Here is a 24,709-nt window from a genome sequence, read left to right as displayed (position 1 = left end):
TTGTGCTTTATAAACCATTTTTTTTTCCACATGTGGCCCTCTAGGTACTCAGGTGTGGCCCTCTGACTGAACCCATACTTCAGAGAACAAATCTTTTTGTTAACCCTTAATAACAAATCCTTTTATTAACTAAGGGATAATAAAAGGATTTGTTCTGTAAAGTTTGTATTCAAAGAACCCCACTTGAGGACCTGGAGGGCCACATGTAGCCTCAAGGCTACAGGTTCCCCACCCTGGTCTAGACAAAGGCCACCTAGTCCATCCCCTTCATTTTAAAGCTAAGGCCAAAGGAGGTAAAGTGACTTGCCCAGCATCATATAAGTCTTCACTCATATGTCACCTAATTTTACACTTGTGACATTTTTATATTACCCTCAATTCATTTAACTTGAACATCTTTAAAAACAGAATGAAAGCTTCTCAGGGGAATAAGGTGTTCTGTACCTTGTAGCCCCTTACCCCCTACCTTCATTTAGTAATACAAAGTCAGCAAGGTGGAATGGACTAGGATACAGAAAACCAGCTTTCCAGTCTCGATTCTCTTTTCTTGGACATGTCGGTTCACTGCACCTCAGTTTCCTAAGCTGTAAAAATGGGAATTAATATCTGCCCTACCTACCTCATTGGCTTATATGAAACAAAACTGAAAGGTAAAGTTTGAAAAGAGCAAAACACTGGGCAAATGAAAGGCATCAGCGATAACTGCTAAACAGATTCATATTCAACTATTTTTCTAAATTACCTTCTATGTGGGGAAGAGTATTAGGCATGGATTTAGAAAAGACCTGCGTTGAATCCTGCTTCTGACACTTAGTTTTTATGTGACTATGCACAAGAGACCACTTCAACCTATTTTTCTCATCTATGAAAGAGAAATAATACTTGTAGTCCTTATCTTACAAGGTTGTTACAAAGTTCAAACAAGATAACACAGCAAAGTCATTTTCAAATCACAAAAATGTCATGTCAGTTGTTAGGTGCATCAACATGAGCATTGTTAATATCTTTGAGGCACTTAAAGTCATGATTATAAGAAAATGATATATGAATCTTTCTCCTTGGTATATATTTACCAAGCTAAGCACCACAGTTTGTATTTTCACACAATTGGCAAAACCTCCAAATGTGTCTCTGATCATTAAATTTTTTTAAATCCCACACCATTATGAATTTGTAATGTATTTTTTTTTCCATGTATAAATGTTATCAGGAAAATGAACCTTATGTTAGGAATGCCATCTTGTGGTTGGGACCAGTCTATTACACAAAATGAATGGCAAATTTTGATTTAGAAAAAATCTATTAATTCCATAATAATTCACAAATACTAATTATTACAAAAGTTTCACAAACATAACTCACGGAATCAACTTAACTTTGTATTTTATTTACACAAAAAAATGTTAAAGGAAAAGAGGAACAGAAGAGAAACTTTCAACAAGTTTATTGGGATGTACAAATATTCTGGTTTCAAACATTACAGAGCTATTTTCTAAAATAGTAAAAATTATGCTGCTGTATCTATTCAAATATTATTAATTCTGCAAAACACTCTCCTAAATGAAGGTGAGAAATTTCATTTACTTATCCACTGTTATTGTCATTTTGTAATGCTTACTATTTAATAATACTAAAATATAACAAAAGAAATAATGTCTTCAATAGACTTGGCTTTCAAGGTCTATCATCCCCAAAAATCCCAGTGGATCTACAATGCTAAAGCAAGTTGTGGAGTCAAGCAATTGTCTAATTAGACTGCCAATTCAGGTAATTCTAGACAAGTATGATTCCTTCAAGACAAAAAATATTGGCTTAATCCTGTTGGATGAGTTCATCATTCCCTTGGGTCAAGTTAGGCATTTCTTGAGGTACATTAACTTTCTAGTCACTAGAATACAAATAAATGCTAACAGATGTGGTACCCAACAGCAGCACTTGAATATTCCAGTTGCCAAATCACTAATGGAAACCAGAAATCTTAGCTCAGTTAACAGGGGCAAAGAATCATCTTTCATAAGCATAGCTTTGATTTATGATGACTACCACAACCATAGTCTGAAAGTCTATGCATTTATGTATTGTTTCCAGTCAGCTGTCTACTTAAGATCCTGAAGAGTACTTGCAGACACAATATTTTAATTCTAGAAAATATGCATGTTACTGAAAAAAGAAAACATGGCAATTCAATACGTAATGAAACTTCTGAACCACACATTTATTGGGTATAATGACAAATAAATATTTTTGCTTAGAAAACTTTCATGAAGTGATTTCGTATAAGTGTTTCTACATGATCCTTCAGGATATCCAGATCAGGGGCAGAGACATGATATTTTGGTTCTCGTTGTTTTATTGTCTCTAACAAGGCTTCATGTGGTGGAGGCAAAGCATTGTATGAACTCAATAAACAAAGTTGACTTGATGAAGTCTGGTTTATTTCTCCAATCCTCAATGCTTGCATGATAGCAGGAGCAAACTTAGAATAATGAGCTGTCGAAGCCAGGATCACTGGGCAAGTTTTGTCTTGTATTCTATCTGCAACTACTTTAGCAACAGCAGTGTGAGGGTCTAAGATGTACCCTAATGTATGATATGTAGAATTAATAGCAGCCAGGCAGTTCTCTTCAGAACACCAATCAGCTATGAAATCCTGCTGAAGCTTGTCAACTAGGATCTTTTCTAACTGAAAGTGCTGCTGACTTTCTAACTGTTGAAATAATTTTGTCATCAATTTTCCATCTCTATCAGTCACAAAGTGTAAGTGTCGTTCCAGGTTGGAAGATTTCAGAATATCTATTGATGGAGAAAAAGTCTGTACCAGTTGCCTTTTCCTTAGATCATAGTGTCCTGTTTTTATAAAATCAGTCAAAACATGGTTTTGATTAGAAGCACAAATAAATTTTCGAATAGGGATTCCCATCATTTTGGCATATACTGCTGCTAATATGTTTCCAAAGTTTCCTGTGGGAATACAGACATCTACTGGGTTTCCAAAAGAAATAAATCCTTGATTAACAAGATCAAGATATGCAGAAGCATGATAAATTACCTGAGGAAGCAGTCGGCCCCAGTTTATAGAATTAGCTGAACTCAAGGTTGTTCCATATTCTACTGTAAGAAATCCAGTAAAATCAGAATCGTTAAACATTTTTTTTATAGCTGTCTGGCAAAAATCAAAATCTGACTTGACACCTACTGCCCACCCATTTTCCTTCTGACTTGCAATCATTTGTTCTTTCTGAAAACCACTTACTCCATTTTCAGGAAAGAATGTGACTGCAGCTACTCTTTGCTTATCACTGCTAGTAAGACGACTAAAACCATTTAATACAGCACTCCCTGTGTCCCCAGAAGTAGCTACAAGGATCAAATAATTACAAGTTCGAGGAATACAGTGTGCAAACAGATGTGGCATTAGTTGTAATGATAAATCCTTAAATGATCCTGTTGGTCCATGAAATAATTCCAAAATGAACTGATTGCCTGAAAGATGCCTTACAGGGGCAATTTTAGAGCAGGCAAAGTTTTCTCCATAAGCAGTTTCAATCATTTCTCCCAACCTGAAACCAGGTACATCAACAGGATGTATACACCTCTCCAATATTATCTGTGCTCTTTCCACATAAGTCGCTCCTATTAAGCTTTTCCATTCTACACAGCTTAATTTTGGAAATTCCTTTTGAGGAACAAAGAGTCCACCATCAGAAGCTAACCCCTCAACAAGAGCGTCACTAAAGTATTTTCTGGAAATTCTTTCTCCAGGGTGTTTGCACTTATATCTGGTTGAAACAAATGTTTCCGAGTCTACATCTTGATACCTCTTAACTGCATCAAAGACTTTATCAGCTATTACCTCTGCAGATGCTCCATTTTCACAAAATATGCGAACATCATACCATTTTTTATAGAACTGTCTCCTATATTGAAGTATTTCTTTTAAGGGCATTCCAGAGTTCTGACCCACAATTCTATCAATCTTCATTAAATTCAGACGATCTATTATATCTGTTATAGGTACATCCAGATATACAACTACTCCATTTTTCTTCAGATGCTGCATGGTAGCATCATGCATTGGATTTGACCCAGAAAGGGAAATTACAATTCCAGATGCAGAAAAGTTTAACAGCACTTTTCCTTCCTCTTCTAAAAATTGCTCATTACCAACATCCTTCAATTTTTCAGCCACAGTCATATTCCATGTTGCTTCAAGGATATCACTATCCACATCTATAACACCACAATTTAGTTTTTGACCTATTATTTTGCCCACTGTTGTTTTCCCAGAACCAGGAGGTCCCATCAGTATAATATTTTTGTCTCCAAGAAGAGAATGGGTTGAGAACCATGACTTCCTTAATTCTCTAAATGCAAAGGTCCTTGGAAGAATCAACTTTAGGTGTCTGTTTGCTTTAAAATGTATAAGAGAAACAAATGTCTTGGTTATTGGTTTCAAATGCTGACACCGTCTAATATGAAGCATTCTCTTTGCACTTTTCTGTCCAGGCCAACCTGCAAATGGGCTTACACCTTTATCAAAAAAATTATTTTTAAAAAGGACCATTAGTTACTAATAGCAACAGGTATAAAGATACAAAATCATATCAGATTGCAGAAAATCATGAATGTAAATCAAACCAAAATATATGTCTTTCAAACTTAGGATTTTAAGTATTCCTAACAAATTTAATGGTAAATAGTAAATCTTTATAAAGCATATTTTACTTTTTAAGATGCACAACTGAAAATATTCTATATACAATATTTCAGGGTTTGTGGACATTTTTTTTTAAATTATGCTATCCTGGAGTGGCTAGGTGGCTCAGTGAGTAGAGCACTGGCCCTGAAGTCAGGAGGACCTGAGTTCAGGTCTGGCCTCAGACACTTAAACACTTGCTAGCCGTGTGACCTTGGGCAAGTCACTTAACCCCAACTGCCCTGCATTCCCCACTCCAAGAAAAAAAAAAAAGAAAAAAATTATGCTATCATAGGATTAGTATTTCTTTTGCTTCCTTACCTGCATATCCCTGAATTATCTGCAATAGGACACATATAACAAAAAATAATGATAACATCCTAATTACTTACAATACACAAAAACTGACATGTAATCCCTAAAGCTACATATAAATATTCCTTTTGTTACATTAGCTACAAGCTAATTTTATTGCCAAAACATAGCCAAAATTCAATTTGCTCTAATCAAGGCAAAAGCAAGAGTCCAAAGTTGTACCAAAAGTATTTCTTTAAATCATTTCAATGGTAAATTGAGTTTTTTAAAGGAAAAAATATTATAAATTTTTACTATCAGGTCCAAATAATTTAATAACTGTATTTTTTTAATCAGGGTCTTATACCTATTCTACTTTTTCCTCAATTTTTTCTTGAAGTCATGGTCATGAGCAGATATTATTTCTCCAACTAAATGGTGACAGATTTGACAAGAACTCTGTATAGGAAAATAATTCATATATTTCATAACATTCCTATCTTATCTTTGTTCTTGACAAATGTAGTCAGAAATACCCAGATTCAAATACCATTTCTCTTTCTTGCTGTATAATCTTGGACAAGTCAAGACCTCTTTAGATCTTGATTTTTTCATATGTGAAAAAGAGGCTAGATCATCTAACTAAGATGATCTCTAACATCTCTTCCAACTCTAAGCTTATGATCAATTAAACACAAATGCAACAAAATTAATTCTTCACCCAAATTTTACTCAGAATTACAATTATTTTAGTACCTTATTTCTAGGAAAAATGTAAAATAAAGTATATATTTACTTTAAAATCTCTCTTTCAAAGTTTACATTAACAAAGTAAAAATAAAACCTAGCACGTACATGGCTAGAGCATTAGTATTACATGTTTTCATATCATTGATCTTAGATGTATTCAACACTGAAAACCCTTAAAAGAAAGTAAATGTGGGATGTATAATATTATGACAATTATAACTAAAACAATTTCTAAATTAGTGATCAAGTGAAAATATCTGTAATAAATATTATCTCCACTGTGACCACCATCTTTTATTTAGATTGCTCCAAATATTCATGGGAGCAAATGTGGGACCAAGTCAAATCCCAAACTTTCTCCAAAGTGATTGTGAAAAATGTATAAACATAATTCTGATGACAGAAAGCAAAATTTCCCAGGCAAAGGTTCTGGGATCCAGATGGATCCCACAATTCCCATTCTTTTTAGGAGATTGATTACCTTTGGAAATAGTCCCATCAACAATGTAATAATGTTCTGACAGTGTTTTAGAAATTGTATTTCAACTGAAAGTAGTAGTTGCAGGTATTTATGCTGTCAGGCAAAAGTAGCCTTGCACAATTGTACTATTGGGTTTTTCTTCCTTTATAACACAAACTAGAATTCAAACAAAGGAAATTAAGATGCTACATTGTATTTTTAACATGTCCTAAAAACAACTTAGAAGTTTTCTCCCCAATTTCCCATCTACTAGGTATAGACAAAATCTTATTCAGTAAGGACTTCAATAATACAACAATCCAAGATCTTACTGGTATGGGTACTAACTCACTTCATGGCCCTTTACAATAGTCTTTAAGAATTGTGACCAAAAGATTCACCACCCTGAAGAAAACCTGGTGATGAGTCTCTTCAAACTTAGCGAGGCTTGTCCCTAGATAACAAGTAGTCCATCACTGAGATTTATTTGAAGCCCTTTCAACTTGGTGGGTACAAATACACACAAATTCCAGCAAGTATGACCTTTAAGAATTTCCTCCCTGTCACAATAACGTATCTAAGGATGAATTCAGTAGAGAACTCATTAATATAAATAAATTCAAATAACTAAAAGCTGACTTTTGATTTAACAAATTAGTTAAATAGGATAAAAAAGAATTTGTTCCTCTGTGACTTTTCTTCAAGTGTTAAATAACATGTTTCACTTCCACCAATCAATATGTATAGAAAGAAAACTAGGAAAAGATCTTAGATGGACTGTGTAGTTTTCAAAGAAAAGGTAATCTTTCTGTATAAGCCTGAGTGTTTAAAATGGAAGTGTACAATCAAAATTAGCAGTATATAGGGCTATAAAAATTTCAAGATATTCTAGAGACATCTACTTTAAAATGTTAAAATTGCAACATAAAATGAAAACACTGAATTTACCTGCATCTATCTCTACCTAACTCTATCCTGTTAAAAATCAAGACGTTAATTTCTATATGTATGTCCAAATGAAGACAAAATGTCATAATGTGATGAGGTTTTTCCATATAAAAATAAGAATGTCACAAAATTGTTACTATATAGAAGAAATCCCTACCTCAATAGATGATCAAATTCAACACTTTCAATATGAGATTAGAAATGTGGGAACTCTCACGTGCACCAAAAGATTTCAAAATTTGGCCTTTCCTGACTGATGCATAAAGTAATTAACACTTTGAAGTGTTTGGCATTAATCTAAGGAACCCTGAGTAAACTATATTCTATCTCTAGGCCTTCGTTTCCTTACCACTGAAAACTAATTTTACTACATGATCTCCACGGTCCCTTCCAAATTAAGGACTTAATGAAAATCTGATTCAAACTTTTGAACTACCTTATCATAATTTGACCAAAGGAATCTACCACAGAGGTCATCTAAATGAATATTTAAACAAACACAAATTGGCCTTTAGCCTAGGAATCTCTAAATATCTGGCTATTAACCTACTTTTATACATTTTTGTGATTTCATGAATTCACACAAGATTTATAAATTTGGTTCTAAATTCTAAAAGATAATAAGAAAAAGATAAAAACTTGTTTACAATTATGCTTGTTACTGGATCAATGTATTAATTCTTTGATATTACTTCACAAACCATTATAACAATATCATTATAAGCACCACTCTTTTTGATAAAAAAATTCTTTCAAATTTTCCTTTGCTAACATTAGTTGTAAGCTGATTTTGCTGTCAATACACAGTCTGTATTCAATTTGCTTTTTTAATTAAGTCAAAAATAAGAAGAGGGAACACCAAAAATATTTTAAGCAGTTTCAATTATTAACTGTTTTCATTTAAAAGAAAAAATACTAAGATTATATCAAGTCTGAGAAATGTGATAGGGGGGTAGAGTCAAGATGGCATAGTAGAAATAGGACGTCTGCGGGGCTCCGGCTCTCACCTCCTACAATTCATGTAAAAGGGGACTCTGAACAAATTTTGGAGCTACAGAACCCACAAAATGATACAGAGAAGCTAACCTCCCGATATAGATAACCCGCAGGAATCAGCCAGCACAGCGCTCTGGGAGCTGACCCCAGCCCCGCAGAGACTGAGGTTTCAGTCCCAGGACAGCCTGACCAACCACCAGCTGGAGGGACTCCAGATCACCAGAAGCTATGGCCATTTCCAGAACTATCAACACACAGATGTTAAGGACAAAGTGAGAGGTCAGTGCATGTGGACTTTGGGACCCAGTAGTTGGGAGTGTGTCAGTTTTTGCCTCCGGGGCGAGAAGCCAACTGAGGAATCATGGCCTTGCAGCCGCAGTCACGTGGCAGCTTCAGTCCCTGGCCTGCAGAGCGTAGGGGGACCAAGTGACCAGTCTGAGGGGTAATCGCTCTTGCTTTAACCTGCTTGGATCTGGATTGTGGTCTAGGGTGGAGGTCCTGGGGTGTGTGACCAGCTTGCCAGAGTGTGTGGAACCTTTAGAGAGGGCACGCAACTAATACCTCCAGCAGATGAGAAAACTCCAGCATTTGGAACGAAGCTCCATTGTCTGGTGACGGAGTCCTACTGTGGCAAAAAGTCCAGGGGTCAAGTCATTGAGTGGTGACATGACCAGGCAAAGGAAGCAAAGCAAACAGAAGACTGCATCATTAGACTCCTATTTTGGGGACAACAAGGAGCAAAGCATGGAACAGGAGGAAGACAGTGAAGTCAGAACTCCTGCACCAAAAGCTTCAAAGAAAAATACAAGCTGGTTACAGGCCATAGAGGACCTTAAGAAGCAGATAAGAGAAGAGGAGGAAAAACTGGGAAGAGAAATGAGAACAATACAAGAAAATTATGAAATGAGAGTCAACAGCCTGACTGAGGAAAATACCACCTTAAAAAATAGACTAACTCAAATGGCAAAAGAGGCTCAAAAAGGCAATGAGGAGAAGAATGCCTTAAAAAGCTGAAATTGCCAGATGGAAAAAAAAATCTCAAAAACTCACTGAGGAAAATCATTACTTCAGGATTGGAGGAAATGGAAGCTAGTGACTTTATGAGAAATCAAGATGCTGTTAAACAGATCCAAAGAAATGAAAGAATAGAAGGCAATGTGAAATATCTCATGGGAAAAACCACTATCTGGAAAACAGATCCAGGAGAGATCACTTAAAAATTATTGGACTACCTGAAAGCCATGATCAAAGAAAGAACCTAGAAATCATCCTTCAAGAAATTTCCAAGGAAAACTGCCCTGATATTTTAGAACCAGAGGGCAAAACAGAGGTTGAAAGAATCCACCGATCACCTCTTGAAAAAGATCCCAAAAAGAAAACTTCTAGGAATATTATAGCCAGGTTCCAAAATTCCCAGATCAAGAAGAGAATATTACAAGCAGCCAGGAAGAAACAATTTGAATATTGCAGAAACAAAATCAGGATAACTCGGGATCTGGCAGCTTCTACAATGAGGGATAGAAGGGCTTGGAATATGATATTCTGGAGATCAAAGGAGCTGAGATTAATACCAAGAATCACCTACGCAGCAAAACTGAGTACCATGTTTCAGGGGAAAATATGGTCATTCAGTGGAACAGAGGACTTTCAAGCATTTTTTATGAAAAAACCAGAGTTGAATAGAAAATTTGACATTCAGATACAAGAAGAAAGAGAAGCAAGAAAAGGTAAACAGGGAAAAGAAATCATAAGGAACTTATCAAAGTTGAACTATTTAAATTCCTACATGGGAAAACGATAATTGTAACTGATGAAACTTTTCTCAGTATGAAAATAGTTGAAGGGAATAGAAATATATATATGTGTCTATATAGGAGGGTATATGGGCATACAAATACATATGTGAATGTGTGTGTGTGTATATATATATATATATGTTTACAGGTAAACACAGATAGAGGACACAGGACCAATTTAATAGGAAGGGATGATACTTAAAAGGTGAAATTAAGAGGTGAGAGAGGAATATAATGAGAGGAGATGGGGAGAGACAGAATGGAATAAACTGTCATACAAAAGAGGCAAGGGAAAATGGTTACAATGGAGGGGAAGAACAGGTAAGCAAAAAGGCAAAAAACTTATTCTCATTGAATACATACACACTAAATAGGGTATCTCACCCTACAGGAGAGGAGGGGGGAAGGGGATAAGAGGGGAGATGATGGAAGGGAGGGCAGGCTGGGGGGGGGAGGGAAGTTGAAAGCACCCACTTTTGAAAAGGGACAGGATCAAAGTAGAGAATAGAACAAGTGAGAGGTGGGATAGAAGGGGAGGAAATATAGTCAGTCTTTTACAATATAACTACTATGGTAATATTTTGCATAGCTACACATGTACAACCTATACTGAATTGCTTATCTTCCCAGTAAGGGTGGGTGACAAGGGAATGAATCTGGAATTCAAAGTTTTAAAATCAAATGTTTAAAATACACACATACTATTATTAATACTATTTTACATGTAATTGGGAAATAAGATATACAGGCACTGCGGCATAGAGATCCATCATGCCCTACTGGAAAAGTCGAATGGGGTATGGGAAAAGATATGGGAGCAGATTAGAGGAGGGGATATCCTGTGGGACCGCTATTTTGGGGCAGTGGGTAGGGGGAAAAAGGGGGAAATTTTTGTAACTCAAAATCTGGTGGAAATGAATGATGTAAACCAAAAGTTAATAAAGCATTTGGGGGGAAAAAAAAGAAAAAGAAATGTGATAATACCATTTACTAATCAGAGCCTAATATCTATGCTATTGTCTGTCTGACTTTCTCTTGGTGTCATGGTCATGAAAAAGTTATATTACTTCAGCTAAATGAGGATATATTTGACAAAAGGAATTTCATAGTAGATAATAAATGATCGAGGAATGTCATATGAATGAAAACCATTTACTATGAAGTGAATGTTACATTTATTTGGAGACAGTGCTAAAATCTGAGTTTAAAAAATCTAGTTTTCCTCTATTTTTAATGTTCCTATGCTATCCTTTTGCTTCTCCTGCCTTGCATAAAAAAAAAAAATCAATGAACTTGAGGACTAATTGTATCTCTAGTTCTTACTATATGATCTTGGGCAAATCAACTACTTGTTTTTTCCACATATAAAATGAAGGGGTTAAATTGTATGCCACCTCAAGACCCTTCTAATTCTACAGCTATATAGTCAACAAAATAAATCCTTAACAGACATTTTATGCTTTCCAACTTCTCCACTTCAAAGGAACCATTTTTTTTTCAACATGGGGACCTCTTTAGATAATACAAATCATCAAGTATGTCTTCTCATCCTTCAAGATTCTCCTTCGTTTCTTCCCATAATTCCTCCAAACAACTCTTCAAGATGTTCAAGGTCTGCTTTTAGCTTTTGTCATTTCGTGGTTACAAGTACCACACTCCATATGTTATCCTCAATTCAATATGTGACCAGCCCCCTTCCTTTTCTGATTATATATTTCCTACTTCTTGTATACAAATCATCACTGGCAATATGAACATCTACCACATGCTTTCCTTGAAAACTATGACATCTTGTGATTCACAGTCATACAGCCCACATAAAGAATATTGGTGTTAAAGAAGTTCATGGTTTTCTACACAATGGTTTTTTGTCTTTGTATACTGAAATGTTTTATTTTTGTTGATTATAGTAAAAAGGGAAATTTTAAAAAGAATATTGGGATTTAAAAATGAATGTCAGCAAACAGGATGATCACTGAAAGTAAAACAATTTCCCAAATGCTATTTATTCTGCTTTCCTTTTCCTAATTCAACATCCAGTTCACTATTCATTTGCAGCATCTACCCAACTAATCAGCAAACATTTATAAAAATACCTACTATACTGTCAGGTGCTATGCTAAAAGCTAGGGATAACAAAAAAGGTGAAAACAGTCCTTACTCTCAAGGACTACATTCTAAGGGGGAAGATAAAACTTAAATAGATGGCTAGATAGATGAAAGAAAAAGAGGAGAGGAGAGGGGAGGGGAGGGGAGGGAGAGGGAAAGGGAGAGAGGGAGGGAAAAGGAAGGAAATGGAGAAGAAACACAGTAATTTTGGGAGAAGAAGCAAGCACTAAATGAGGTGAACCAAGAAATGCCTCATGTCAGTGATATTTGAGGAAACCAGTTTTGGAGCCAAGAATCCTAAGAAGCAGCAGGGAGGAAGAGCATTCCAAGCAAGGGGACAGCCAGTGCAAAGTTTCCTGTCTCTAAGACAGGAGATATGACATTACATATGAGGAACAGTAAACAGACCAGTAAGGGTGGACTATGTACAGAGTTTAGAGAGGCTAGCAAAGTCCAAGGAGACTGCAAAGGTAGAAAGAAACCAGGTTATGAAGAACCTTAAATTGTCAAATAGGAATTTACATTTGATCCTATAGATAATAGTGGAGTTTAGTGGTTTGATATGGTCAAGCCATGCTTTATGAAGACCACTTTGGCAGCCATGTGGAAGACAGCTGGAGTAGGGCAGGGGTGGGGAACAAGTGGCCTCAAGGCCACAATTCACAGATCCCCTTAATAAAATAATTTGTTCCAAGAAGCTTGGATTCAGTCAAAGGGTCACAGTTGAGAACCTATTCCATTTAGTTTTTCCTTTGTTAAACTGATCCTTTTGGACAGTTTTTGGATCTCCATTGAGACCCTATATTATTAAGGGACTTCATGCAATCTGTACCATGCCATGTGGCAACAGGGGAACCTGGAAAATTTCACCATCTCTAGGAAATCTCTCCCCCCTCTGGGTCCTGAGTAAGACAGTCCTTACAACACTGGAAAGTACCCTTGGTAAACAGACATGACTATGTTTTATACCTCACTTGGTAATCAAAAAAGTATTGAATAAGTCTATTCCCGGGGTTTTACCTATGCACTAATCTTCCAATAACAGACACAGCTTTCAGGTTTACAGAATAATTTATGTGCATTACTCAGTCTGAGACAACAACCCTATGAGGCTGGCCCTATAAGTTAGGATTGGCCTCATTTTAAGATGAGGGAAATAAGTGAAATACTTATTTCCATTACAGTTGCTGAGCTAGAAAGTGCTAGAGGAGTCTCATTCAAACCCAAGTTTCTCCTCCATCCAAGTCCAGAACTGCTTCTACTAGATCATGTGTCCCTCGTGGTGTACAAGTAAAATATATGCCAAGAGACACATTTTCTGGTTGAGCTTTTTTTTTTTTTTAAAGCAACTGGGGTTAAGTAACTTGCTTAAGGTTACATGGCCAGTTATTTTGTGTGGGTGTTAAGTATCTGAGCCCGGAACCGTTCCCAGGTCTCCCGACTGTGGGGCCGGCACTCTTACTCACTGCATCACCTGGCCGCCCCCTGGTTGAGCTTTTAAAAACTAGATTCTGGTCTCTTGTCAATTTTTTTTTTTAAATATCAAGAAACAAAGGTCAATTCTGACTGTGAGGATGGGATCTGCCATAGAAAACCATTTGCAAAAGACTGTCCTTTCTCTTACTATGTTTTCATCAAGAATATTCTGGATATACATGTAGGTCTTTCCCACAACAGTTTCACTGGGTAAGTGAGTACACGAGACAAGCATTACAAATGTCCTCCCAAGAGCAATCTTTGGATAAAAATAGCATTCTTATTTTTCTCAATCAGTATCTTCTCTTCTTTCAGATATCTTAAAAATCAATCCTTCAATACTTTCAACAGTGTCACCTCAAGCATGGCATAAAGGATGATGTTAAGAGCAGAAGCTGTGAAAACCTGATTTTGAATCCTACTTCTGACAAACTATGAGATCAAAACAGTTCCTTATTCTTTAAATGCATGTACTACCCACCTGACAAGAATCCTCATTGATTAGATGAGCTGACTCATCTATTCCTATTGCTCCTCTTAACTTCATTTGCCTTTCAGGTGGGGTGGGCTGGTTTTGCTGCCAGACAAGTCCTCAGAGCAGCCCCCTGTGATAGCCATCTGAATTAAACATGCAGAGGTCTAGAAGCAGTGGGATACTGAGAATAGAACCATGAGATTTAGAACTGATAGGGATCATAGACATCATCTAGTCCTTTCACTACATAGGCTGAAGCTAGCAGCCAAGAGATGAGGGTATGAATCCTGCTTCATCCAGATTTAATTTGTTACCACCTTTCCCCAAATTCAATCCCTTCATGAAATCTGCCCAAACCAAGAACAAGAGGAATTTGAATGCCCTTTCCCACTTCTTGTTCCCGAAGACTCTGTCCTGGGCCCTCTTTTGTTCTATCCCTACATTATCTCATTTGGTGATCTTATCTCCCAATAGTTCAATTATCATCTCTATAGAGATAACACCCAGATCTTTATATCCAGTCCTGACCTTTCTTGAGACTGTTTCACAACTGACAAAGAAATAAAATGTCCCCTCCATACTCATCTCAGAAGATGAGGTCCATCCAGATCATTGAAGGTTACTACCAAAGGTCAGCAAGAAGTGCAGGTTTACAGAAGGAAATGTGGTAGATCTACATTGTGTGTGCAGGCACAATTATCTGCATAAGTATTTACCAAAACAAGGTAGCTATCAAGCTAAAAACTACACAAGGATCACAAAAAGACCCTTGAGCACAAAGTCAAATCTCACCAAAATGGAAATGAAAAGGGGAAATCTACGGAAGAAACTAGTGAGAACACATAAGAATTAAAATTACATGACTAATTAGATTGCCAAAATGAAATGGGAAAAAACACAAATGGGGATAACTGTCATTAAGGATGAAAACAGATCCTAGCAGATCTTTTCCATCTTTATCTGCTATCCTAATTTCATCTATGAACAATCTCAGAATCAAAGGATCATATGTTTAGAGTTGGAAGGAATCCTTAGAGATCATCTAGTCAAAGTAATACATTTTACAGATGAGGAAACTGAGACTGAGAGAGGTTAGGTGATTTGTCCAGGATCACAGAAGTGGGGCTTGAATCCTGGCATACTTTTCAATTTCAGCATTCTATTCACTATACCGCACTACCAGTATAGTGATACTTCAGGGATACCCCAAAAACTTGAACTTGTAGATCAAGTTCCCATATGCATCTCAAATGCAGTATGTCCAAAAGAAAACTGTTTACTTTTTCTCTAAACTCCCATCCCTTTCTTCAGGCCTTTCCTATTGAGGGCTCCAGAATCATCCTTATTCATTCATATATCCAAACTGGATTATGTGCTGTTTAATCACATGATAATCTATTTCTTTTACTCTTCCATCTTGGCTCCGCCCCCTGATAATCTATTTCTTGCATTTTACCCTGCTATCATTTTTAAACTGGAACGTTCTTCTTCCTGAACCCTACTTCCTGGCTTCCTTTCAAATCACACCTTCTAGAACTTCTCACTTCCTCAGCCCATATCATGCCTCTGAAATTACCTTTTATTTAATAACAACTAAAAGCTAGTACTTATTTACATTGTATATGTCTTGTATGTAGTTATTTCATATGGTCTTCATTAGAATGTAAGTTCCTTGAGGGCAGCAATAGTGTTCATTCTTTATATCCCTCTGCATCTTATTTCATCCTCCAAAAGGTACAAGGAAAAAATGTGAATTACCAACATCTGAGTCTTTTCCTCCAGAGGTGGTTTTCTTCTCAACTTCACTCCACAGCTCAATGACCAGGTTTTAGCTGAGCTTTCTCTACAAATTTTCCACTCCACTGTGGCATTATTTTCTGAAGTTATATTGTCTATAATTTGGCATTATCTACCTTTGGCCATAGCTAAATAATTCATCATTCAATACCCAACCTACTGATGATGAACCTCTGACTCCTCTAAAAATTGAAAATATACTCAACTTATTCCATGTGATTTTTCATTATCTTTTCTTTAATTATAGCATAGTATTACAGAAGGGGAGGGAAAGGAAGAGAAAGGAAGGGAAGGCCTAATACAGGTCCTTATAACCTCTTACCTGTGTTATTTTAATAGCTACCAAACTTCTCTTTTTTCCTCAAGTCTTTCCCCCTTCCAATCCTAACCTTCCCATTAACTACCAAAAAATCAACCAAATAAAACAAAACCAACTTTCCAATGCAAGGGTAGGACCACATAATTCCCCCTACTCAAAAATCCAAAGTGGCACACACAGAATGAAAGAGAAACGTCATAGCCTAGGCATTTAAGGATCTGCACAATTCAGATCCCATCTACCTGACAAATTTTATTTCATAATGCTCCTTACCCCTTTCATACTCACTATGTTCCAACAGAGTTGAATTCACTACTTATGTAATTACTGTTCATTTATTTCTCCTCTCTAGATTTGTTTGCTCATTTGTAAAATGAAGGTGGCAGCCTAGATGATCTGAGCCTATGGATTCTGCTTTTCAATATCTCCAAGTCTTATCCTCTCCCACCTTAATACATTCATGCAAACCATCCCCCATCCTTTTCCTTCATACCTGCATTTCCTCAAATCTTTTTCTTCCCTAAAGATCTGGCTCTCCCTCCAAACTTCTCCCTGATCTTTAGCAATCTTGCTGAAAGTAATCTATCCCTCTTCAAATTCTCCTAGAGAAACTTTGTAGTAGACAACTAGAAATTCTCACATTCCAATGAAATATATGTAACCTAACATAGCAAGATAGAAAACTTATTTTCTTTGAGCCTGTCAAAAAATTTTTTTTAATCTACTATTTGGTTTTAGAGGCAATAACAGTTGTTTGGTGGGGTCAGCATCACAGTTCCCTCCAGTTATATATGAATGCTATATTTCAAAGAGGATATATCACCAATCTACAATTACTAAGATATCACATTCAGATTTTTCTAAAAGTAGTGATAGGTTCTTATGGAGCAACCTTTATTTAGTCATTCAACTCTCTTATGTTTCTACAAAGTACAGGACCTGATGAGATGACATAAAGGACTAAATGATTTTCTAACAATTCCACCCTCCTGGCAAGGCTGTATTAAGCCTCCTTATCACTTCAGTACAGCATACACTCTTGACTATTTCATTTGCATCTGTATCCCCAACACTTAATAGTGTCTTACCCATAGTTGCTTTAAAATGTTCAATCAATCAATAAGCATTTATAAAGTGCCTAAGTTATAAATAGCACCATGTTGAGTGTTGGGGGTACAAAGACAGAATTCTGTATTACAGCCCCTGCTCTTAAGGAGTTAACATTCTGACAGGGTGCCATGTACATATTTTTTTAAGTGTATTTTTTAGATAGTAGTTTTGAGAGGGAACGACCAAAAAGCCTACACATAGAAAAAGTGACCCTGAAGCAGAGTTGATTCCAAAAGAGAGAGGTGAGAAGGAAGAACATTCCAAGCATGGAAGACAATTGTTACAAAGGTAGAGACACGAAATGGAGCATTATATTCGAGAAACAGCAAAAAGGTCAGTATGGATGGCCTGAAGACTGCTTAATGGCAGTAATGTAGAAAACAAGTGAAAAGGTAAGAAGATGATAGGTTGTCAAGAACTTTAAATGCCATACAGAGTTGTTTATATGTGATCCTAAAGGAGAAGCTTACTAAGTAGGGGAGTGACAAGGCCAAACCTGCACTCTTAGAAAATCACTTTGGCAGGTGTGTGGGACATATATTGGAGCAGGAAGAATCATTAGTCAAGGAGACCAATTAGGAGGCTAATTGTAACTGTACAGATGAGAGTTCATTAAGAGCCTTAATGAGTTTAGAAGCAGTGCAATGAGAAAGAGGAGAAATATACAACAGATCTTGGAGAGGCAGAAATGGCAAGACTTGGCAACCAATGGGATACAGTGGGTAGGTTTTGTCTCCCATGCTTAGAATGTTCTTCCTTCTCCCCTCTGCCTTTTGGAATCTCGGGTTTTTTTAACGACTCTGCTCCTGAGTCACTTTTTCTATTTGAAGCCTTTTTTGATCCCTCCCTCTCAAAACTACCATTTTAAAAATAAACTTTTTTTTTTAATATGTACATGTCAAAATGTAAGCTCCTTGAGGGCAGAGAAAAGGAGAGTAACAATGATGTTGTGAACTTTACTGAGTAGAAAAGATGGCGGTGCCACTGACAGAAATAAGAAATTATTCAAAGAGTGGTGGGGGAGGGTGGGAGAGTTTAGTTGGCCTTGCTGAGTTTAAGATCACCTTAAAAAAGAGGTGTCAAATTTAACTGGCAAAGCTCCCAAATTCACTCTGAACCAGATTAAAATGCAACTGGGAATGTTTAACAAAACAAAACAAAAAATACCATAAAGCAACAGGAATATTAATTTGTGGTTAAGTCAATATGTAGCCTATTTCTATTTGCATTTGACACATGCCATGGCGTTAGAGCGTCCAGTTCAAAATGTCCAATATGAGGCAGCTAGGGATGTACTGGATAGGGCACTGGCCCTGTAGTCAGGAGGACCCGAGTTTAAATCCAACCTCACTTACTAGCTTTGTGATCCCGAGCAAGTCACTTAACCTCAATTTTCCCCACCCCCTCCACCACTCTCCCCAAAATAGGTCCAAGAGACAGTTGCTAATGTGGGATTGGAGCATAGGAGAGAAGCTTCAACTGGCTATATTACTGGCTATTACAAACCACTGTGAGAGTAATTAGCATAAAGATAGTAACTGAACTCACAGGGGCTGATAAAGTCACCAAGTAAGAACACTTCGAGAAAATCAGGTCCAAAACAGAACCCTGGGCCACAACCACAGTTAGTGGGCATGTAAATGATAATCTAGTAAATGAGAATGAGGAGACATCAAACAGGCAGGAGAACCAGAAGAGACCTGTGTCAAGAAACCTCAGACGGTAGGAGATGGTAGGTAGTCAACAGAGTCAAAAGCTGCAAAGAAGTTAAGAAGTGAGAGGACTAAAAAAAGTCCATTTGATTTAATAATTAAAGGATCACTGCTGAACTTCTCTAATGGTGGTTCTCAATTATGGTCTTAAAACCGTTGATAGTAAAGAAGGGTTCTCAAAATAGCAAAATGCAACACACGGCTTAAATTCCAAGCTATTAAAGAGAAAAAAAAGAAAAAATAGTTAGAGTATTCTTATTCCAACTTTATAATGTAAACCAACTAACTATATCTATAAAGCTCTGAACAGAGTTACTACAGTAACTGAAATGATGTTCTAGAGTCCAGGGTTTCTTAAACTTTTTCCACTGGAGAACCCTTCAGCACCTCTTAAACAGCTTAAAAACCCCAGAACCTTTTCTGTGTTACGGTCCCTTTTGGGAAGTTTGGTGAAGCCTATGGGCATCCTCTCAGAATAATGCCTTTAAACACATAAAATACATAGGAAACCAATGGTGCTGAAATATTTATCAAAGTATTTTTTAAAACAAGTTCATAGACTTCAGACACAAAAGAAAGCTGTCCTTACGTGGTCCTACAACCCTCAATCCCCTGCTGTGATATAAAATGTTGAGTGACAGAGCCAGCATCAAGGACTGTACACTAATGGTATCAGACATTCACTTTATTACCAAGTGGATCAAATCAATCATACACATACATTTATGCATATATATGTATATATGGAGATAGAAAGAAAGGGAGAGGGGATGAGACCACAGATTCAGTGGTCTCCATGTCTCTGGTCTCTCCCCTATCCAAACCACCCTTCACACAACTCTCAGACTGATATTCCTAAAGCACTGCCACCTCACTCTCCCAATGAAGTATATCCAGTGGTTCTCAATGGTCTCTCAAAGGCTGACAATGAAAGCCCTTACTAATCTGGCTCCAGAGGATTTCACATTCCTCCTTGCCACAGATCACATTTCACTCCATCTAGTACACTGCCCGCTTAGAATGTGCCTCTTGCCTTTGCCCAGCATGTCCCCCTGTCCCTTCCTCACTCCTCACCTCTGCCTGTAAAATCCCTATGAGATTAAGCTAAGTGTCATCTCCTTTCATTAGTTAGTGCTCTCCAACTACCCATACCACTGAAGATTACCTTGTATTTTACTCAGGGGGGATACAAAGTCATATTCACACAGAGAGTAGGGTCTGTTTGCTCTTGACTTTTTATCTTCAGCATTCACGATAGGACATATAAAATTAGATACTTGGTAAATGCTTGTTAAATAAAATTTCTAGTTTTTGGTTAAAACAATTTTCATGGGACTTTGCAAGTGGTGCCATGGGTCACCAGCAGCTCTACTGGAGCCATCCTCGCAAATTAGGCCAGGGGTCTCAGTCGTGCCGAGTCTGTTCGAACCAGCATAGCCTGATACGCAGCCTGAACATGTGCCGCCAGTGCTTCTGACAGTATTCGAAAGACATCGGCTTCATCAAGTTGGACTAAGTTATATTTATGGATCTTGCTTCAGTGATTACACTGACCATCAGTGACTACCATTTTACTGGATTCTGGACAACTATTTGATCTACTCCCCTAAAGATCTGATCCTGTTGTACATGCTATGTTAATTTTTGAATATAATTTAAAAAGGTTATCCTCAAAAAAAACAAAAAACAATTTTCATTTAAAAATCCATAAAAGATGGACTTAACGTGTTAAACCAAAGGTATCAGCAAGGAATAGAGGTAACTGAATGCCACTGACGTGATACAGTTATAATCTTTTAAACTTTTTGTAAATAAAGACCATGTATTACATAAGCTTGCTGATATTTTCAACACTGTAGCTAATCTTCAACAAGGATATTAGTAAAAATTTTTCCATAATCCTTATAGTAATAAGTTTCAAGATAAAGAATAAATTATTAAAAATGTAGATTTACTGATTAGGTTTTCAATACTAACAACTAGTAAACTGGAAAAAAATTGCTTAGGCATTAGGATTATCAGAAATTAAATCAGGGAGGTAGTGTGGCTTCAGGAATAGAGAGTCCTGCCTTTGATACTTACTGGCTGTATAACCCCAAGCAAGTCACTTATCCTCTCCATTCACCAGGCACTGAGACTAGAACCCACAATACAGCTGATAATCTGCTTAGAGGGACTTTCCTCACCAATAATTTTCTATATCTCCTTTCCCCTCAAATTAATTCAATTAGTGATCCAATTAATTCAACCTGATCCAATTATCAAGTATAGAGAAAAAACTTTTCTTCATGAGGCCTAACTCATTCTAATTAAGAAATTACGTGGCAATGTTTTAAAAATCAGGAATCAGGACAGCTCATTTACTGATTCCCTTCTAAAATTAAATAATAGCTGACTTTTACCTATTACTTTAAAACTACCTGACATACATTATTTCATTTGAACCTCACAACAGCCCACGTATTACAGGTATGATATCCCCATTTTGCAGATGGAAAAACTCAGGCTCAGAGGGGTTATATAACTTGCCCATGTTCACACAGCTATTAAGTGTTAGGAGCAGGATTTGAACCCAGGTCTCTTTTGACTCCATTTGTCTTTCCACTTTGAGAATACACCATTCTGTATCTCAGGAGAGAAAAAAATAATTAGATGTTTAACACAATATATTGTTTCTTTATGACATTTAAAACACATGCTTATGTTGCTAAAATACTATGTTTGCAGTTGGAAAACATCTAAAATAATAGCAGCGAGCATTCATATAGGGCTTTAAAGTTTGTAAAGTGCTTTACAAATATTATCCCATTTTATCTCATCACAACTCTGGCAGGTGGATGTTATTATTATTCCCATTTTTATAGATAAGGAAATTGAGACAAGCAGAAGCTAACTGACTTGCCCAGGGTCACACAACCAGTAAATGTCTGAGATTATATGTTTGCTATTTTAAAGAGAACCCTGGCAACATTTGTTTTGGGTTGGTGATGATGCAATAGCTAAAGTATAGTCCCAAATACCCTTGGATAGCCAGTGAAGGTAAGACTATTTACCTCCCAAATATTTCACAAGTATCTTCTTTGTAAATAAAGACAAAATATCCACTAAAACCAAATATACATTCATCTGAGTAATGAACATAGTGAGCATCATTCTTTAGAGAAAAGTATTAAAAACCCTTGAATACAAGAAAACTAAATTAAGCCCAAGCTCATCAACACCCTTACTCTACCAGTGAGATGGTGAATTTCTTAATCTTCTGATGAACCAAAGAAGTTTCCCCTGGGGGAAGGGAGGAATTGGGAAAATATATTCCATTATAACTTTACATTACATTCTAGCCCCAAAAGAATCTGAGCCCCTTGAGGACAGGGACTATTTCACATTTTGTCATTATGTCTTCTGGCACTCAAGAGTTCTTGTGGCATACAGGAGGTATTTTTAAATGTATGATTATCTCATTTATTTAAATCAGTACCATAAGTACTTAAGTTCAGTTATTATTGTTTTTATTTCTCCTTAGTAATGCTCCTCTCCAAGATTAAAAAAAAATTAAATAAGATGTAGAAACTAGAACTTCAAGTAGAATAACATCAGTTTAAAGTATAAAAAGCTCACAGAGTAAGGTAAAAATTTTAAAAAACAAAACCCACTACCTCCATCCCATTTCACAAATATAATAAGTGACTTACCTAAGGTTAACTCAGTGGTGAATAAAAAACAGAAGCTTAGCCTCAACTTCAGTCCACTCATGTAAGGAATTATTTCTCAGCTTCTTCCCAAACTGTGACCAAACTGATTAAACTACAGTGAAGAGATGTGAAAGTCAAGTCTAAGTTCATATACTATTTAGATATAATAAATAAAAAATCAACATTAGAGTCAGAAGTCTTGCAAGATGTCAAATATTGAGACTGTAAATAGTTCTGCCAATGATTCAAGTTGGAAAAAAGTTGACTGGCTTTTATAGAAAATGATATGACTAAAGTAGTACTCCTCTTTTCCAAATCTTCCCTATTCACAAAGCAAGTAAAACCTATCCATCCACTGAGCTAGTGGCAATAGTATGATTAAATCCCAAGAGCTTGGATTCCACTTTCTCAGTTACGATACTTAATAATCCTTTGGCACTCTCTACTAAGCTAAAAAACTGGTCCTGTGGGGGCTCCTCTTCAATCCCTAACCATACTCCCTCCCACCAGTACTAAACCAAACAAGTAAATACAAAGGGCTAGAAATCTGATTCTATACTGCAATATTCATAGCTTTTTCAGTGACACAGAACAATTCCCAAATAACGTGCCCTACCAGAAACCGTAACCATCGTCTGTGTCTCTCTCCAAGTGGTTGTTCAGTTACCTGACATGAAATCTGTTCAAGGTCTGGGGCTTAATAACAAGCCAGATCAATGGTGGTTAGGGATTAATTATTACCAATTCTATCCGGCCCAAGTGATAGGATGATTCTACCTGAGAAGGCCCTGAGTTCTGTAGCCTTGTAAATGAACACCAAAAATTGTCCTTGTCCACGAAGCCATTTAAAAATCTATCCAGATGGAGGAATTTCATAGATAATAATATGGAGCCAAACAGTCTCCTTTCCTATTCCCCTGGTCCCTTTACTCACCTTGGAGAAATAACAATAAAAATGTTAACAGCCAGCATTACTTGGCGCTTTAAATTTTATTTGACTCGACTATTCAAACGACTGTTGGTCAGGTAGGTTCGGCTTATTTCCGAAGTCTAGTTCCCTAAGAGATTTCAAAGGGATGGATGCTCTTTGGGTGTCGCTCTACAGAGGACAGAAAGCCCGCTGTGTGCGAACTGGGGGCATTTCGGCAGGGGAGCCCCGCACGTTCCGAAGGCTGGTAGAGCCCGAGCGGGGCTCAAAGCCGTCCCGCAGCGCTCGCAGGACCGCTCTAACATACCTGGGGGCGAGAGGAGGCTGCAAGTCAGGGGAGAGAAGGGGAGGGGGCTCGGACAGGTGGGAGGGGGTCTTCTGGACAGAAGGCGGGACGGGGCTTCGGAGGCGGAGAAGGAGAACGACGCCAGGTGGGAAGGAAGACCCACCCAGGTAACCGAGGAGGGGTGGGGGGCTGGGGAAGGGGCGGGGCAGCGGAGCGGATCCTGTGGGTTTTCCGTCTGGCTTCCTTCTCAAATGACTCACCCAGAGCAGAATGGGGAAGGAAAGGAAAAAGGGAAAGGGGGCATCCAGCGGCCCTTCCGAAGCCGGGGAACCACCGCTCGCCAGGATGGAGCTCTTCTCGCCGAGGCCACGAGCCCCGACCCAGCCCCCACGACAGCGGCGCGCGCCCGGATAACGGCTCCGCCCCCTGCGTGCGGCGCAAGCCCCTCGCCCGTAGCTCCGCCCCGCCCCACCCAGCGCTCAACGGTCCTGTGCTCCCGGATGCGGCCGTCTACGTTCAGGCGACCCTGCACGCGTGCGCAGAGTCCACCCAACCCCTGTCAGTGCACCTGCGCCCCTCTCCCATGTTCACCCCTCCCCACAACCCTCAGTATCTGGGCCCCTAGGCTCTTCCGTGGCAACGCCTCTCCCTCCCTCCTTTCCGTCTGGCTTCCTTCTCACTCCATTACTCCCATACTACCTCACACTCTACACTGCGCCTGCGCCAGAGACTAATTAATATTAATAAGCACTCATTATGCCTGCGTGCAGGCTCCCCTTTCCATGAATAGGTTTGACATCTCTTTTCCGTCTCCGAGGAGCCGGAAAGAGCCAAATGTACAAATATAATTTTGCGAAGATGAATG

The 24,709-nt window shown here is 37.7% G+C and overlaps 1 protein-coding gene and 1 pseudogene across 2 annotated transcripts; one reads left to right on the top strand and one right to left on the bottom strand.

Moving 5' to 3' along the window:
• Positions 1 to 1,429: 1,429 nt before the first annotated feature.
• Positions 1,430 to 24,292, bottom strand: THNSL1 (threonine synthase like 1). Of its 2 annotated transcripts, XM_069086326.1 has the most exons (4): positions 24,105 to 24,292; positions 23,565 to 23,865; positions 22,631 to 22,742; positions 1,430 to 4,530 (listed from the first exon to the last, which is right to left on the bottom strand). In XM_069086326.1, the coding sequence occupies exons 3-4, from the start codon at positions 22,689 to 22,691 to the stop codon at positions 2,249 to 2,251; spliced, it is 2,343 nt and encodes a 780-aa protein (XP_068942427.1). In that variant the 5' UTR covers positions 22,692 to 22,742; positions 23,565 to 23,865; positions 24,105 to 24,292; the 3' UTR covers positions 1,430 to 2,248. The 2 variants fall into 2 exon arrangements, with proteins under 2 accessions (XP_068942427.1, XP_068942426.1); XM_069086325.1 differs by lacking the exon at positions 23,565 to 23,865.
• LOC138159951 (small ribosomal subunit protein uS14-like) lies at positions 19,306 to 21,560 on the top strand (annotated as a pseudogene).
• Positions 24,293 to 24,709: the final 417 nt, after the last annotated feature.

The sequence above is a fragment of the Petaurus breviceps genome, unplaced genomic scaffold (genome assembly GCF_028583685.1).
Source record: "Petaurus breviceps papuanus isolate PSGF00001 unplaced genomic scaffold, PetGlider_PUasm1.0 178, whole genome shotgun sequence".
NCBI classification, from domain to species: Eukaryota; Metazoa; Chordata; class Mammalia; order Diprotodontia; family Petauridae; genus Petaurus; species Petaurus breviceps.
This window is presented reverse-complemented; position numbering and strand designations above follow the sequence as displayed.